Source organism: Vidua chalybeata, chromosome 9 (genome assembly GCF_026979565.1).
Source record: "Vidua chalybeata isolate OUT-0048 chromosome 9, bVidCha1 merged haplotype, whole genome shotgun sequence".
Lineage (NCBI taxonomy): Eukaryota > Metazoa > Chordata > Aves > Passeriformes > Viduidae > Vidua > Vidua chalybeata.
This window is the reverse complement of record NC_071538.1, coordinates 29,212,902-29,230,608: the sequence shown is the minus strand read 5'-3', so window position 1 is coordinate 29,230,608 and position 17,707 is coordinate 29,212,902. Positions and strand designations below refer to the sequence as shown.

At 45.2% G+C, this 17,707-nt stretch overlaps 1 protein-coding gene across 1 annotated transcript in view; it reads right to left on the bottom strand.

Moving 5' to 3' along the window:
• HMCN1 (hemicentin 1) overlaps window positions 1-9,940 on the bottom strand; it is a 166,762-nt gene extending 156,822 nt beyond the window's left edge. The window contains exon 1 of the mRNA XM_053950663.1: window positions 9,685-9,940. Within this exon, the coding sequence (XP_053806638.1) occupies window positions 9,685-9,940 (256 nt within the window). The remainder of the gene's footprint in view (window positions 1-9,684) is intronic.
• Between the last annotated feature and the right edge of the window lie 7,767 nt (window positions 9,941-17,707).

Below are 17,707 nucleotides of genomic sequence, written 5' to 3'. Positions count from 1 at the left end.
CAACACACAACAGTGAGCTTTCAAAAGGCACCTGGGCATGGCCTCATGCCTCATCCTAATCCAGTCAGTACTGCTGGACAGCAGTGCAGCACACAGAGCAAGGATTAAGGATCAGTGTCAGTTTCACCAGATTGCAAGTCTTGGGTGGCTCCTTTCCTTCGTTCTCCCCTGAGAACTCAACTTCATTCTCTTCCCTAAAGGCATTCATTCACTATTCATTCATGTCCAGGGAAGGGAACAGAGCTGGAGAAGGGTCTGGAGCACCAGGAGTGGCTGAGGGAGCTGGAAAGGGGCTCAGCCTGGAGAAGAGGAAGCTCAGGGGGGAACCTTCTGGCTCTGCACAACTCCTGGCAGGAGGAGACAACTGGGAGGGTTGGGCTCTGCACCCAGGGAACAGGGACAGGAGGAGAGGAAAAAGCCTCAAATTGCTCCTGGGGAGGTTAAGATTGAATATTGGGGAAAATTTCTTCATTAGGCACTGGAACAGGCTGCCCAGGGCAGTGGAGGAATCACCATCCCAGCTGGTGTCCAAAAGTCATGTCAGTATGGCACTTGGGGTCATGCTTTAATGGTGAACATGGCAGCATTGGATTAGTGGTTGGACTCAATGATCTAAAGAGGTCTCATCCACCCTTTTAACAATTAACCTCTCTTAACAATTCTGATTCTAATTCCCCACCACAAAGACATATTTTATCCCAGTTTTCCTCTAGGATTGGCACTTGAAAAGAGGAAGCTCAGCATTTCAAGAGGGAAATACTCTGATTGGCCTCCTTTTCAACTTTCCTGTCATATTTCTGTGAGAATTCTCTTTACAATGAACACTATTGCCTCATTTAAAGTGAGATATAAAGATGTATACAATATTCATGGCTCCTTATTCACTTCATTACCATGCATTCTCAGAAAACAGTTGCTTACTCCAGATGAAAACAGGACACTGTATCAGTCTCAGGGAGGGACAGCTTATTCATAGCTTAAAAGTACTTGAGGATCTGCATCAAATATCTGCTTTTCATACAGCAGTAGGAATTTGATTTGTGTGCATTTAAACCACTCCAGGAGACGCATGCAGCAGCAGAAATTGCTCTTTGCTTTCCATACCACAGAGCTCTCATCAAGACCCGTAGCCAGTGTTAAACAATTACTGCCATGAATAGGATTAATTGGGTTTCTCTGTGTGATTGTGTGAAACACAAGCTGCTGTAACCCCTGGGAGATAAATTCAGAGTGCAGGAAAGATGAGAGGAAGGTGAATGAGGAAGTTTCTTTGTTTAAAAAGTGATTAAGAAACTGACAGGAGATCTCTCTGTGAATTGTCACATACTTAAAAGTTGAGCTAACAAGGGCACCGTGACTTTTACGTGGCACACAACAGGTGAAGTATCCTCTATGCAGATTCCAGCTCTAGGGAAAAGGTGCACACTGCTAACAAACAGCAAGGCTCACCTGATAAACTACATCAGTAGTAATTTTAAGGACAGAATAGCACTGGAATACATTGTTGTTGAGCTGCAGAGCTTCCCTTGGAATTATAACCACTTGGAGCTGAGGAGAACAAAGCAAAATATAACAAGTAGCTTCTAAGTTCTGTAGGCAACAATTTCAAATGCAACATGAAAAATAATTTGTAATTCAAAGAACTATGTATTTGAGGTATTATCATTTTTTTCCCAAGGAAAGAATCTCTACTGTATCTTTAAATAAAAACAGGGAGAATAATCCTTCCTCTTGCCAGAAGGATTCAAGAATCAGAGGGGAAATTCACCCTTGTGCATATCTTCTGGGCTGGACATGCAGAGTTAAGACAGCAGAAAAATAAGTTGTAAGTGATGCTCTAACAGGCTTTTGGATCATGTCACAACATTTTGGCTGCCTCACAGATTTTGGAGCTTCTGGCACTGGCAATACTTACTGTCTTCTCTAATCTATATGAGCAGCTACTTTTAGAGGGACCCCGGATAAATCCCTCTAGAGGAACAAGAAAACATCCATGCAATCACAGGGTATTCATTTTATAGATATCACAATGTCTCCATCAAGGGTGACAATAAGGTTTCAAACACTCATTTCCCACACGGTCAGTACAGTTATCCCAGAAGCCTCAGAGATGGAAAATGTCTTTAAGTGCTTTAGACTTCATCCTTATCAGCCCAGAGCTGTTCACTTACACTGCCTTGGGGACAGCCACTCACCTGATGACAGCAACAATAACACTTGGTAGTGGTAACAACACAGAGCAGTTATTGAGCTTTAGGGAAGCATTTCCCATTGAAATTGTCACCTGTGAAATATTAATAGCAATACTTCATCAGTTTTAGCACAAAAGAGCAGAATTCCCAGTTATTATGCCCAGGTCTGCTTATCATTTGCCCTCAGACATATCAAGGCAACACTGAACAGCTGTACCTTTACACTGCATCTCCTAAAACACCAAGGAAAAACCTCAGAATTTGGACATGTGCTCATTATTGCTGTCACTGTGTATCTAAGTCCAAAATAAACCCCAAATCCTTACATATCCTTGAGTTGTCAGATGGGATGTTCACAAATTTGAGGTCTGACAAATCTGACAAATTTGAGCTCTGACAAATCGGCTGTAACCAGCTTTAATCTGGTGTTCTGTGATCCACCAAAAAAGAGGGAGATGAGACTTCCTAAATTAGCACCTTTTTTTCCCCACTTTCAATATTGGTAGTAATATAAAAGCCACTCAACTCTCAAATAAGACAACTACTTGAATTAAGTAGAGAGCATAATTTTCTTGGCCTCTGACCTTACTCTTTCCAAAAAGAATTGAGGCAGTTCTTCTCTATCTATCTGTTGTGGTTTGACACTGGCCCAATGCCAAGCACCCACAAGAGTCGCTCACTTATCCTGCCCTGCCACAGCTGGGTAAATGAAAGGAGAATAAGTTAACAAAATCTTTGTGAACTGAGATAAGGACTGGGAGAAAACACTTCAACAGCAAACTTAAGATTGCAAAGTGAATTTATTACTAACAGAATCAGAGGAGGATGATGAGAAGTAAAATAAGCCCTTAAAACAGCCCCTCCCTCTTTCCCACCAACAGCTCAGGGAGACAGGGCGTGGGGGGTTTGGTCAGTTCATCACCGAGATTTCCTTCCCTGCTCAGGAGAGGAGTCCTTTCCCTGTGAGACCCTGGGGTCCCTCCCACAGGAGACAGTTCCCTGTGAGCTTCTCCAGCGTGGGCCCACTCTCACCAGCAGCAGCCAAACCACACCTGCCACAAGGTGAGTCCCCCCCACGGGCACACAGCCCTCCCAAAACTGCTGCGGCGTGGGGCTCCCTGTCCATGGGGTGCAGTGCTCCAAGGCCAGGCTGCTCCAGCCTGGGAGCAGGGCCCTCTCTCCTCCAGGGATCTTCCACTGGGTCACAGCCTCCTCCAGGGATCTTCCACTGGGTCACAGCCTCCTCCAGGGATCCACCTGCTCCAGCATGGGCACCTCCCCCAGGGGCTGTGGGTGGATCTCTGCATCCCCCGTGGATCCCCAGGGGCTGTGGGTGGATTTCTGCATCCCCCGTGGATCCCCAGGGGCTGTGGGTGGATCTCTGCATCCCCCGTGGATCCCCAGGGGCTGTGGGTGGATCTCTGCATCCCCCATGGATCCCCAGGGGCTGTGGGTGGATCTCTGCATCCCCCGTGGATCCCCAGGGGCTGTGGGTGGATCTCTGCATCCCCCGTGGATCCCCAGGGGCTGTGGGTGGATCTCTGCATCCCCCATGGATCCCCATGAAGGGGCTCAGCTGCTTCACCCTGGTCTCACCAGGGCCTGCAGAGGAATCTCGGCTCTGGCCCCTGGAGCACCTCCTGCCCCTCCTTCTCCACTGACCTTGGTGTCTCCACGTTGTTCCCCTCACGTGCTCTCACCTCCTCCTCTTCTCTGACTAGAAGAAAACCTGTGTCCCACTTTGTTTTGATTTTCTTCTTAAATCTGTTATCCCAGAGGCATTACCAGCCTCTCTTATTGACCCAGCCTTGGCCAGCAGCATGTCCAGCTTCAGAGCCATCAGGGACTGGCTCTGCTGGACATGGTGGAAGCTTCCAGGAGCTTTTCACAAGAGTCATCTTTGTGACCTCCCTGCTACCAAAAACCAGGTCATGCAAAACCAATACATTATCCTAAAAAAAAACTATGAGATTTTGATAAGTACCCAGTTTTCACAAAATATTTGTCCAAAGAAACTTCACTTATTTCTTCTGGGCAACCTAATAATTTGTCTAGTTCAAACAGAAGACAGTTTTCAAACAGTTTTAAGCAGCTTTACCTACTAAGGAAGGTAAGGAGGCCTCCAGAATGTGGACAGGAACATAGGGTCATATTCCTCTCCCTCTTTCAGCTGTCTCCCTTTTCATTAAAATCATAAAATCACAGGCTGCCTTCAGTCAGAAGGGATCTTAAAGCCCATGCAGGCTCACCCCTGCCATGGGCACAGACACCTTCCACTATCCCAGGTTGCTCCAAGTCCCATCCATCCTGGCCTTGGACACTTCCAGGGATGCAGGGGCAGCCACAGCTTCTGTGACACCAATCTTTTCTCATGCTGCCCCCATCCCACTTCCATGGTGTAGGCAAACTCAGATACCAGTACACAATACCACATTTCCCTTAAACTTGCTCTCCCTGCCTTGAAAACCACTGCTGCAGTTGTGTTTCTCCACAGCCATGTTCCTGTTCTTTACTGAAACTAATAACAAGTCTTGAAGCACTTCTTCCACCCTGCAATGGAAGTGGAGGGAATGCTGAAGAGAATGCCCCTCTTCTTCAGGCTATACTTCATCTTCTCCAACTGATTTACACACATTCAGCCTCTGCCTGAGAAGTTTAGACACTCATAAATCTGAGAGTAAAGCCCAAGATCAAAGACCTCAGGCGACAGAAGAATGCAGAAGTGCAGGGCAGCACATGGGAGAAGGGCTATCAGGAGAGCTGGATGTGAGAGGCAGTGACATGATCTGTGATACCATCCAGCTGAGGGTACAGCAAGGACACAGGAGTGCCTTCCCCTCTCCCTTCATTATCCATCTGCATACCCACAGTACTTTTTCTGTCAGGAAGTATGAAAAGCTTTAACTCCATTAATAGCCTAATTTTAATTTCATGGAATTCCTCCTCTGGAAAAAACATTACTTCTTCATTATAACTTCTAAAAAAAAATCTATCAAACCTGCAAAACCCAAAGTTCTCAGACTTTTCATATGACCTCCTGAACTTGATCCAAGCTAGTATGTGGCTCAGCAGCCTAACCATGTTACAGACACAGCCCTGCCAGTCTGTTAAAGGGGACTCCAGTTAAACATAACTATGTGCTTAACTATGTGCATAACTTCACTTCAAGATAGGAAAGAGCTTTACTCTCTCAAAAGAGAGGAGTGGGATCAAGGGAAAGAAAAATGTATTCCTTGTTCTCCTACACACTTACTATGTGACTTAAGTTCAATACTGTTTTCCCATCTAAAGTAAGCATTATTAATGTTTCCCCTTTTCTCACACAGTGTTTTCTATTTGATTTGTAAGAAAATGGTCAGGAGATGATCACAGTTCTGTAGATATGCAGAGTGTGAACAGGCAAACACCATCCTCTGCCCTAGGAAGTCCAGAGGTTATATATTCCCTTCATTTTTGTCTTAATTAATTACTGGAGTTTGGTCCATAGAATAGCCATTCACACTTAAGGAATGTTTGATTAAATCACACAGAGTGAGTTATGACCGGTATAATTCCATTAGCTTTACAGAAAAATACTAGGGATGAATTAGTCCTCTCAGGCTTATTTTCCATTCCAAAATTCCTTAATGGCATAAAGAAAAAATAGCAAAGCTGGCCACAGATGTTAAATAAAGACATTCCAAGTCAAATCCCATTTCCACAGGATACAATGGGAGTTAGTAGGACATCAGGACCCACAACACGCAACTGCAAAAGCATTTGCTGATCTTCAGCTTTAGCTCCAGTTCAAAATTTTCCTGTGCCAACTCTTCTTAAATTTGGGACAATTTTCCACCCCCCACGCCAGTTTTTCCATTGAACACAAGTCTGGCAAGAGCTTTCTTAGTCAACAGCCCTTTTCACTATCTACAAAAGTTCTGTGATCACATTCAGGCATTGAAAGCCCACAATAAAAAAATTTCCCTGTAATCTGTTAAAGCACTGCACATGGTTATTCACAAAGTAGAATCCAAAGCAAAAGGTTTTTCCAGAGTTGAACTCTCTGCATCCCACCAGATGGTACATGGTATAGGAATGTGAAACCCATGACAAATTTTTCTGTAAGCCATAATTCTGTGCCAAAAGCCTCAGGTTTGATACTAAAAATATACTTGTATTCCTGTTTTACCAAAATGCCATTGCAGTAGGGAAAACATGACATTAAAATCTACCATCACACACCCCAGTGCATTGGCACATCACAATCACAGAATCACAGAATCATTCAGGTTGGAAAAGACCTTTCACATCATCAAGTCCAACCATCAACCCAACACCATCACCACTAAACTTTGTCCCCAAGTGCCACATGCACTTGGTTTTTGAACACCTCCAGAGATGGGGATTCCACCACCTCCCTGGGCAGCCTGTGCAAATACTTTACAGCCCTTTCTGTGAAAAGGTTTTCCCTAATGTCCAGCCTGGACCTGCCCTGGCACAGATTGAGGCCGTTTCCCCTTATCCCGTCCCCATTCCCGTGATGCAGAGGCCAGCCCCCCCGGCTGTCCCCTCTTGTCAGGGAGTTGTGCAGAGCCAGAAGGTCCCCCCTGAGCCTCCTCTTCTCCAGGCTGAGCCCCTTTCCAGCTCCCTCAGCTGCTCCTGGGGCTCCAGCCCCTTCCCCAGCTCCATTCCCTTCTGTGGACAAGCTCCAGTGCCTCAGTACATCACTAATAATGCCACACTTTGAGTTATTTAAAAATCCTCCCATATTCTGCTAGACTACATTTATACCAAATCATTTACAATCCACCTGTACCCTGTGGAATGCCAAATGCACTCTGCAATACAAACTAGGAAACCAATAGAGTTCAAAACCAAATCCACACCCAATTTAAATTGCAATTACCTATCAACAGTGTATCTGCATCAGGGCACCTTTATACAAAGAGAAGCTCCTTGGACCTGAGCCCCAGCTGTATCTCTACCCCTTGTAGAGTCCCATCTGCCCCAGGGACCACACACAAAACATCCAGAAAATTTGCCTGTGAGGCAGCTACATATAAAGCTCTTTATTTGGAAGAAGATTTAAGTGAATAACAACACAACTTTTGAAAAAAAATATAGCTTCATGCTCATTAATTCAGTTGAACAACCTTCAGAAAGAACACTAGGTAAATAAATTCGATGCTGTGAAATACTTGCCAGGTAATATTTTTATGAGGTTTTTGAGTAAAGCTACTTCTCTATAGATTAAAAAAAAAAAAAGAAGTTGAAGTGGTCATAACAGCATTTCTTGCATTTTCTTTTCAAGTGCCTTGGCGTGGTCATCATCAGATGTACGCTACAGATGACCAGCAGTCATCTGGACCTTACACATACATAAAATTCAAAACATTGGCCTGTGGTGTATCTTTTTAACTCTGAGAAAGACCAAATAAATAGTTTTCAGAAACCAGTACAAAATGAAAACTGTCCATCCTCCACTTTGAGAGAGCTCCCTGCCCTCACAAATTATCCATCACACTAAGAAGTAAGGCCCCCTCAGGGAAGTTGGACTTCCACACAGAGAGGTGTAACAGGATACTCTGAGGCACGTTTGCCAGCAGCTCTGGGCTGCACAGGTCAGTTCTCTGCAGGTTTAAGTTTCAGTCACTCCACTGAATGAAGTCTAACAGTTGCCAAGGAAAGGGATCTCCTGTGCAAGGAGAGGAATGGGGGAGGAAGCAAGGAAGCAAGGAGTCAGTGAGTGGGAAAATGTGACTCAAGCAGGGAGCAAGGAGGGGTGGTACAGCAAAGCATGGTCAAAGGAATCAGTCTGGAACACAAGCAAAGAACCTGGACAGGCAGTGGGAGCAAGAATGTGAGGAGGATGGAAAAAAGGACTGAAAAGGTGAAAATGTGCAGAAGAAAAATTGAATGAAAACATATGAGATGAGAAAGAAAACAGAAGCTATGACGTGAAAGAGGTCTGTGATGAAAACTAAGCACAGGACCCATGAGAGAAAGCTGAGACTTCTTTCTACTGAGCATGCACAAGAACAAAGGACCACCACACAAACCTGCAAACTAAAAGTGCACCACGCAAGATCTTCTGGCTCTTGTGGATGGAATAGTCTCTGAAAAAGAGAAGTATCAACTCTACCCTGAATCCCCTTCTGCTCACTAAAGTGAAGATAATTGATCATTGAGAGAAAATCAAACCAAAACACTCCTAACCCATCCTCTTGATTTTCTGGCCATTCCATGGAAAAACAGCTCCAAAGAGATGAACTTGATTTTCCAGAAGGATATAAAAGAGTTCTAGGTTCTACTCTTGACCCAAATCTTTCCCTTCTTGTTTATTTCTGTGGCATGATGCTTTTTAAGTCTCATATAATTTTGTTCCATAAAATAACAAAAAATGGGAGGACAGGGGGAAGAGAGGGAAAACAAAAAGAAAATGACACCAAATGTGGAAACAGTAAGGACCCTTTTGTGATATAACATTCTGATACTACAATGAAGAACTCTTTGTAAGAAAAAAAAGAGAACCTATACAAGCTATTCCTTCTAATTTTCTAAGCATTTGGTTTAAGGTATTTATACCAATAGCAAACATATATCTTGTAAACAGAAGAATCTGTGACTGGGAGGAAATAGAGAGGATGTCCATTTTTTTTGCTGACATCCCTGCAAAAATGGAAGTCTTAAGCATTGAGCATATTCTGAGATATTCCATGGGCACTAAAGCCAAAAGGTAATTTTCAAGGGCTTTCCCCCACTTTCTGATTCTTTTTTTTTTTTTTTTTTTTTTGCGAGTTTTTACTGCTCAGTACAGCACACTTCACCAGCCTGGGGCATCCTGTTCCTATTTCCTCTTCAAGTCAACAGAAGAATTTGACAAGGAAAGAGGAAGAGAGCCAGAGAAAATTGATAGGAAGGGAACAAAAAACAGAAGCTGAAAGAGAGGAACGCATGATGTACAGCAGAATGGGTGAAAAAAGAAAGAAAGAACAGCCCAAACAAAAAAACCCACACCATGTTCATTTCACTTCACGTTTCTGAATGTAAGCATGGGATAATAAGACAAGAGGAAGAGTGCAACTGCATAGTTCATGTTCTTAAGTGCACTCCCATGGAAGGGCATTGGGAAAAAACTCAATAGCACCGTTACTACTACACGTGCAGTTCACGGACACTACTTCAGCTCGTACCTGAACAATTAAGGTGAGTATTTGATAGCTTAAGCTACTCAGGTGCACAAATCGCACTTAGAGCCCACTCCAGTCTATCCTGAAGGCTTTGGGAAGTTTTGCAGAGAGCTAGGGAGGTGGTGGTCACAAAATGTTACTCGCCCTCGGCAGAGAAACGCGTGCGGCAAGAACGACTAGGATGGGACAGGAACACTTAGGCTCCGGTCTCTGCAAGCGCAGGAAACCCAATTTTTGGCAGCCCTCGGGAGCTCCCTGCTGCCCTTCCCGGCTCCTGCCCGCCCCAGCCAGGTCCCGCTCGGCCCACCGGGGGAATGCCCTACCTGGGTCGTGGAACGGCACCAGCGCGAAGTTGTACAGCGGCCGCTTGGGTCTCTTCAGCGATGTCTCCAGGATCTTGGATGCGCCCTCGATAACTTGCACCAAGTCGTCGTACATGGAGCCGGTCACATCGAAGACGAAGGCCAGGGTGGAGGCTCCCTCGGGCACCGCCTCGGGCTCGGGCACGGCGCGGGCGCTCAGGGCCAGCAGCAGCAGCAGCGCCGTGCCCAGCGCCCCGGGGCTCCCACCCACAGCCATCGCGCCGGCACCCGCGGCGGCCGGGAAGGGCACCGGGGGCACTCGGGACAGGGGAACGGAGACACACCGCGGAGAGCGCGGGGACAGACCGGGACGGACCGCGGAGAGCGCGAGGATGGATCCGAGATGGACCCGGGAGAGCGCGGGGATAAACCGGGACGGACCCGGGAGAGCGCGGGGATGGATCCGAGAAGGACCCGGGAGAGCGCGGGGATAAGCCGGGACTGAGCGGGAACAGGCCGAGGGGAGCGAAGACCGAGCGGGGAGAGCGGACCCCGTCGCCCACCGCCCGCTCCCCTCCGGCTCCGCAGGAAGCGCCGCCGCTTTTGTCTGCGCGCGGCTGCGGCCCCGCTCCGCCTTCGCTACCGGGCAGGGCTGGGGCAGCGCCGCCCCGAGGGACAGGGCTGAGCCCCGGCCGTGCCGCGGGGCTCCTGCTGCCAGCCGGGGCCGGGGATGGAGCTCCGGCTGCCGCCCGGGGAGCACCGGCTGCGGAATGAGGCGGCGCCCGCCCCGGCCCCGCCTCCCGTGGCCCGCTGCGGCCCCTGCCCTCACCTGGGGTCTCCCCTTCACTTCGGGGTCACCGTCCTTACTTTAGGGTTTCCGCCCTCACCAGGGGTCCCTCCATCACCCTCGGGGTCCCGCCCTTACCTGGGGGTCCCTCTCTCACTTCGGGGTCGCCGACCTTACGCCGGGGTCCCGCCCCCCTCCTCGGGATCCCGCCCTCACCTGGGGGTCACTCCCTCACCTGGGGTCCCTCCCTCACCTCGAGGTCGCCGTTCTTACGCCGGGATCCCGCCCTCATTTGGGGGTCCCTCCATCACCCCCGGCTTCCTTCCCTCACCTTGGGGTGCCGTCCTCACCTGGGGTCCCGCCCTCACTCCGGGCTTCCATCCCTCACCTCTGGGTCTCCGCCCTCACCCCGCGGTCCTTCTCTCACCTGGGTTCCCCCGCCCCAGCCAGCCCCAGCAGGACCTGTCCCTCACGGCCCGGGGTCTGTGTCCCACCTGCCGTAGGTGAGGGTGGCGGTGCCGGCTCGTCCCAGAAGAGCGGGGTTAGATGGGATTTTGGGAAGGAATTGTTCCCTGTGAGGGTGGGCAGGCCCTGGCACAGGGTGCCCAGAGAAGCTGTGGCTGCCCCTGGATCCCTGGCAGTGTCTGAGGCCAGGTTGGACGGGGCTTGGAGCACCTTGGGACAGTGAGAAGTGTCCCTGCCCATGGCAGAGGGTGGGACTGGATGGACTCTATGGTCTCCTCTAATCCAAACCATTCTGAGATGCTGTGATTTTTATTGTTTTATTATTGGAAATGTGATACAAGACTGAAAACACTGACATGCACTACTGCCCTGGCTGTCCCTTGGCTTCAGTTACATGTCCCCAACTACTACTGAAGCCCTCCTCAGTGCCCATGAGCATATCCTTAAATTTAATAGTTTAAAGGGAGTAGGAAAGACTCCAGACTGTGACCAGGACCATGGTTCCAGCCACTGTTAGTTCCTGGTGCAAGAAAAAGCCTGGAAAACAAAGGAAGGGGAGCAACCAGAGTGGAGTTTTAACCCTGCTCACGCGATGGAAGAGATTAGAGGTTTTATATTTCAGGCCTCAGTTGTTAGGGATGCAGCAATGTCCCAGCAGGCATCTTTGGAAAACTCAGTCCTGACCCAATGCCACACAGAAGGGCTCCGTAGAGAGTCACGAGCCAAATTCCCTTTGCTCCAGCTCACCTCAGTGCTGCTGTGTAAGCTTCCTTTCCATGGGCTGCATCCTGCACTGTGGGGAGGAACGGGACATCATTTTAAAAACCAAGTGGGAGGGAAATCCCCAGCCTTTGCACAAGGTTCAGTGCAGCTCAGAAAGGTAGACTGTGAAGCAAGATTTACCTCATTAGTTTCCATCCTTATTTTACTAATCTTCAAACTGCTGCTAAAACTGCGCATTGTTGTGACTGGAAAATAAATCATGTAGAAACATTGCTTATCCTAATCAAGTTATAAGCCTGGAATTGAATTATAAAAAGCAGATGTTTACATTCTTTCTCCCCTTCAGCACTGATGTCATGAGAAGGGAGCACATAACCAGAGCTGTGCGAAGCATTCGCAATAAAACCCCAAACCATGGAAAACTTGTCTCATCTGTAACTCTGCTAGCAGAAAACTAGGACCAGGTTTGTCAAAAATACTCACAAATTGTGTAAGGAGAGATGCACTCACGCCATTAAATGGGAATAAGTATTTCGAACATCCCAAGGACTGGCAGCATTTGGATTTAAGGTTTGCCTTCAGTCCTTTAGGAAGACAAATTCCTGTTATGTTTTGCATCATAAAGAAAGCCATCATTTTCTTTCTGTCTTGAATTATTTTCCAATTTGCTGTGAACAAGAAACAAACCCAATAACTATACAAAAAAATAACCCTCTGGGGTTATACCTACTTCTGTGTCCCAAAAAACACATCTCTGAACATGGCTTTTAAGGTACCACATACAGCAAAATCTTTATTTTGTAACAGTGGAAACTGATACTTATTTTGGTTGCCTCACACTTTCCACTATAAAATAGCCTTGCAGCTTGGAAGCTCTGACACTATTATTCACAGCAGGCCTTTGAAATTTGCAGAAAGTCCTGTAGCAAGAGGAATAACTTTTTTTTCTTCTTCAATGAAATGGTTTTCACAGTTTGCCAAAGATTCATCTACTGAAAAAAAAAAAAAATCCCTGTGTTCCTTCTGACATGCTCTCCAGCCAGGTTTTGACATGATGCCAGAATGAGAGCGAAGCACAGGCAGTCTGAGGTCAGGCCATGGCAGTGTGGGAGCGCTCCGTGGCAGGAACACCTGGGGATTGCCAGGGTGGGGGGCTGTGGGCAGGGCAGGCAGGGGAGCGGGCTCGGGGTACCCCAGAGGGAGCAGCCCTGACTCTGCCACCCTCATGAGGTCCACTGGAGTCTCCTTCGTGTGCACAGGTATTTCAGTTGTATTCACACTTCCTAATTCTGAGCGTTTCTAACTTCACCTCGATCATCTTTTTGTGCCTGTTTTGGGGCTGGAAAATAGCATTTTCTTTATGCAACTTGGTAGCATGGAAGAATCCAACAGATGTGGTCTTAATAGTGTCAACCCTCACCACCACACTCCTGTACTGTCACACCAAGTGTGGGCAAAGGGTGGGCCAGCTGGCCTTTAGAGGTCCCTTCCAACCAAACAGTCCATGAGTCTTTCCCTATGTATATATCCTGGACTGTTGTAAAGTATTAGTTGAGGTGGAGTAAAGAATTAAGTTGTTTAATTCCTTTTTCTAGCTCATCTCAGTTAAAATGAATAAAATTTGTATACTAGCTTAGAAGATTGGGAAGGAAATACTTTTCACCCTTTGTGCTTCTGTCTGAATCTGCTCCATTTTGTAATTTGCAGCTAAAAATAGTTACTGTCCAGTGAGGAAAGTTACTGCTAATGAGGAAAGAGCAGAGTGTTTCATCCTCATTTATAATAAACAAGACTCCTCTTCAAAAACCCAAGTTTCCATCTGAAGGAGAACATCAAAATGATTGTTTTTAAAGCTGATGCTGCTCTCTAATTACAGAGCAACTGCTGGTCCCAAAACAGATGCTCCTCCTGGGATCCCATGGACCACTCGCAGCAGGCTGCATCCACCAGAGCTCTTTCTCACGACACCTCTCTCCTGGCCAGCAAGTTCTGCACGTATCCCAGATACTCAGGGCCGCCTTGTCACAGACATTTGACAATATTTTGTTTCCTCTGGAACTCCATAAAGCTTTTTATGCATTTATGCATTTAAAGCTTTTATTCCAACTCCTCCTAAAAGTCCCATTCCTCCTTTTTTTTTTTTTTTTTTTTTTTTTTTTTTTTTTTTTTTTTTTTCTGGGGGGTGTTGTTTTAACTTGATTAATTGTGGAAAAGGAGGGAATGGTTGCTGTTTGTTTTGGGCAGGTGGCTTTGGCTCTCCCTGTGAGAAGTGTGTGGATTGTAGAGTGAGATCTCTCCAGTTTGCTGACTGTATTTTCTTTGCCAACCTTTAGTCCTGTCTTTGTACTTTATGTATTCAGACACTCTGGTCCTGCATATGAGAGTTGCAAATTCACTGCTCTAAAACTAAAAATAACCTTTTTGTCTCAAATTGTTGCATGCAGGCAGAACCTATGCTGCTTTTGGCAAGGGCAGGGTTAAAGTGCCATCCCAGGACAGGAATGTTACAACAGGAATTAGCAGGTAGGCTCTCAGGAGCCTGAAAGCAGGTAATGCAGCTCACTGGAGCTGCTGCTTAGAGATCTGCAAGGAAAGATAAGCAAGGTGCAGAAAGGAGAAAGAGCTGATAGATTAATCTGTGGTTATATTGTTATAATCTTCATATTCATCTTCAGACACCATGAAAAGACCTGCACAGCTTCTGGGGGAGATTTTGAAATGTGAATGCCATTATATGATGAGGGTTCAGACTCTGAAGGGATCAAATAACCCCTGACCCTTTTCCAGCCTGTGCCCTTTGGTTTTCAGCTGTACAGCTGCTGTCACACATGGACAGTGTGTTTTTAGTACTCATCTCTCCGCTCTGTGGCCAAGGCATTTCACTGGAGATGGTAAAAAGCTGTCCTGCAGACAGAACCAGAGAGCCTCTATACTGAACAATCTCAAGGCCTTTCAGTCACAGAGGAGTCACAGCTTCCTGTGAGGTACCTTATCTTTGCCAACAATACAAAAACTGTGATTTAATATAAAAATGGGATGTATGTAACTTTTGTTGTACTTACACCTTCTGACTCCTCAGAAGGGTAATACATTGTGAGTTTTCTTCAGAATCCACATGACTAGAAACAACCTGCTCTAGTTAAGGAAACAAACCCTTGGATTCTAGCATCTGTGTAGGAATTAATGTTTTTATTACATAGTCCAGATGCTGAAGAACTGCAAATTTCTGATCTCCACTTTCCCAAAAGGTTTGAATCTGAAACTAAGCTACTAGGCTATGTTCCCTGCTCCTACCCTACAGCTATAAAGAGATAAGCTGGGAACTGAAATCTGTTTTGAAATGTTCACACCTATAGTGTCTGGCTGAATTCTGGCCTTCCTGTGTTTTATGGTTCCTGCTTCCTTTTTAAACTCAGTCTGCTCTAATATTTCATGGCTTTGCCAATTAATGCTTTACAGCAGAATCAGAGCAGACAGGTGAATGGTAGCAATTCCCTCTGTTCTACAAACATTTCTGATGACAGGCAGTTTTTCATGTAAAAGTTGTAAAAATGAGATATTTTAGCATGTTGTGTGTTCTACATTGTGAAGAATTTAGAAGTCCTGCAGAGACACTTCTGCCATTTTGAATCTTCTTTCTGCTCCACAGAAGTTTGCCTAAATACAAATGTTAGTTGGATTCACAGTTCAACACATTTCAAACACTCACATCCCAGTGAATAAGAGTGAGACTCAGGCCTAAGTAGCTGTAGCAACTGGAGTAGTTTGTTTAACAAACGCTGTGTCTGAGCCAAGAGACCATTTCACCCCGCTGTAGCACTGAATCATCTCTCATCTGCAAGATGAAATCACTTTGCTTTTGGTTATAAAACATTTGTTTTATAAAACAGGCCATCCTATGATCATGACATAGAAGTCAGGGGTCAAAAGTTTTGTTTCTGGCTCAGAAGCAGACTTGCTGCCTTCATTAATACAATTATGGAGCAAGATCAGGACCAAGTTAGGACCTGCTCTGATGCTTACTTGGAAAAACAAAAACGAAGATAAACTGACAGATGTAGATTTCAATATATTAAATATTTAATGAGAAAAGTAATGTATTTCTTTATTAAAACACTGGGAACTTTATCACACACTGAAAGCAACAGAAGAACCACGCCATTAAAGTCATCTTTCAAGATCAGCTCCATGAAGATAAGTAAATAAAGTACATCAATTTTTTTAATTCTGCACATGGGGAATTCATGCTAATTATCCATCATTCCAAGCTATTTTTACCCACAGCCATGTCATCATGCAAACCTTACTTGTGGTTCTGTAAATACAGTGCATGAGGTAGTGTGGGGTTCATTGCCCCTAAAATATGAGCATCTCCACTGACCATGGGTGTCCACATCCACCCAAAACACCTGGAGCTCCTTTTCCAGTCCATGGAGATCTCCTGTTTGATTTTTCCAAGAAATCCCCATGTATATGTATTAAATTGCACACATGAACTTTACATCAAATTATATTTATAGAAAACTAGATGTATAGATGTAAAAAAACAAGGATGAGAGGAAATGGCCTCAAGATGCACCAGGGGAGATTTAGAATGGAGATTTCTGGGAAAATTTATTCATGGAAAGAGTGTTCAGACCTTGGAATAGATTGCCCAGGGCAGTGGTGGACTCCTCATCCCTGGAGGTATTCAAGTAATGTGAGGATGTGGCACTTGGGTCAGTGGGGAATGGCTGGACTCAATGGTCTTGGATGGCTTTTTTCCAACCTAAACAATTCCATGATTCTATGGAAACAGATAAAATTACGACACAGTCACTTCTTTCATCAATTACCAGGAGTAATTGCCTGTGGCATATAGGAATTTTTTGAAAAATAATTTTTAAAGGTATGTTAAAATTTTTCCCTTGGCAAGGATTGTATTCTGGAGAATTTCAACATATTCTATTGGCCATGGCAGGGTTATCAATACACTGACAATTAGGCAACCAGGCTGCGTTAGGAAAGCAAAAGGAAGAACAAGAACATGATCTCCCTCTGCTGGTACCTCACAACGAAATGTTGTGAGAAGGGATTAGAGAAAGGATGGATTTTTAGCCTTATTTTTAATAAAGTTAGAGAATATAAAATGAAATTACTATTCACACGTGAGATTGAAAACAACCTTAAAATAGCAGCAAACATCACAGATACACACAGACCTATCCCTATGCCCAAATGTTTTGTACATCATATTTGCACAAGTCTTTTCTACAGGAAGGTTTTCTGGAAAGTAGATTAAGTTGCACAGCGAGATTCTAGTGATAGAAGATTTCAAAAAACAAGAGTACTTTTTGCATTGGGGGGGTATTTACTTAAAGTATATATTTTTTCAAAACTAGTCCAATGATAAATTTGTTTAATAATTTGACCAGAGAAAATCTAGCATTTAATACCTTTCTGTTGTCTCCTACATAGTTCTAAATTAATTAAAATGAACTTTGATATTCAGAAAAATCTACAAAAGTTTCATCACATGACAGTCTATAACACATAACAGCAACTTTGGATATACAGAACTATTCTCAATTATTTTATTACTAAAGCAAGTCATACACACTGCAGAAGCACCTGAGGTTAGATGTATGATGCAGTGCTAACAGAATTAGTCCAGAACATAGCTCTGCAATCCCTTATCTGTCAGGCAAGCAGCAATATTTCCTGGCTGACAGCCAGAATAGGTTCTGAAAGAAGAGGAAATTACTTCGAGTGTCATAATCCTGTTACAAAGGGCAGCTGCTTTGCCACTTTGGCTCTACAGACAAAAACTTGTTTGGGAGTCAATGACAGACACTCAAACCATAGATAAAATCACAAAGCATCCCATTCCTCTCATACCCAGAGCTATCTTCTGGAATGCAGTTGACAGATGAGCTTAATTACTGCACCTCATGCCTTGGAATGAACTCTTCTAGTTTTAAATTCTCATGAGGAGTTAGTTAGGGTTCAGCATCAAATCAACACCCCATGACAGAAATTAGATAGAGATGTCCTGTGGGTGTGTTCTGATAAAGCTACAGTGAAAGAGAT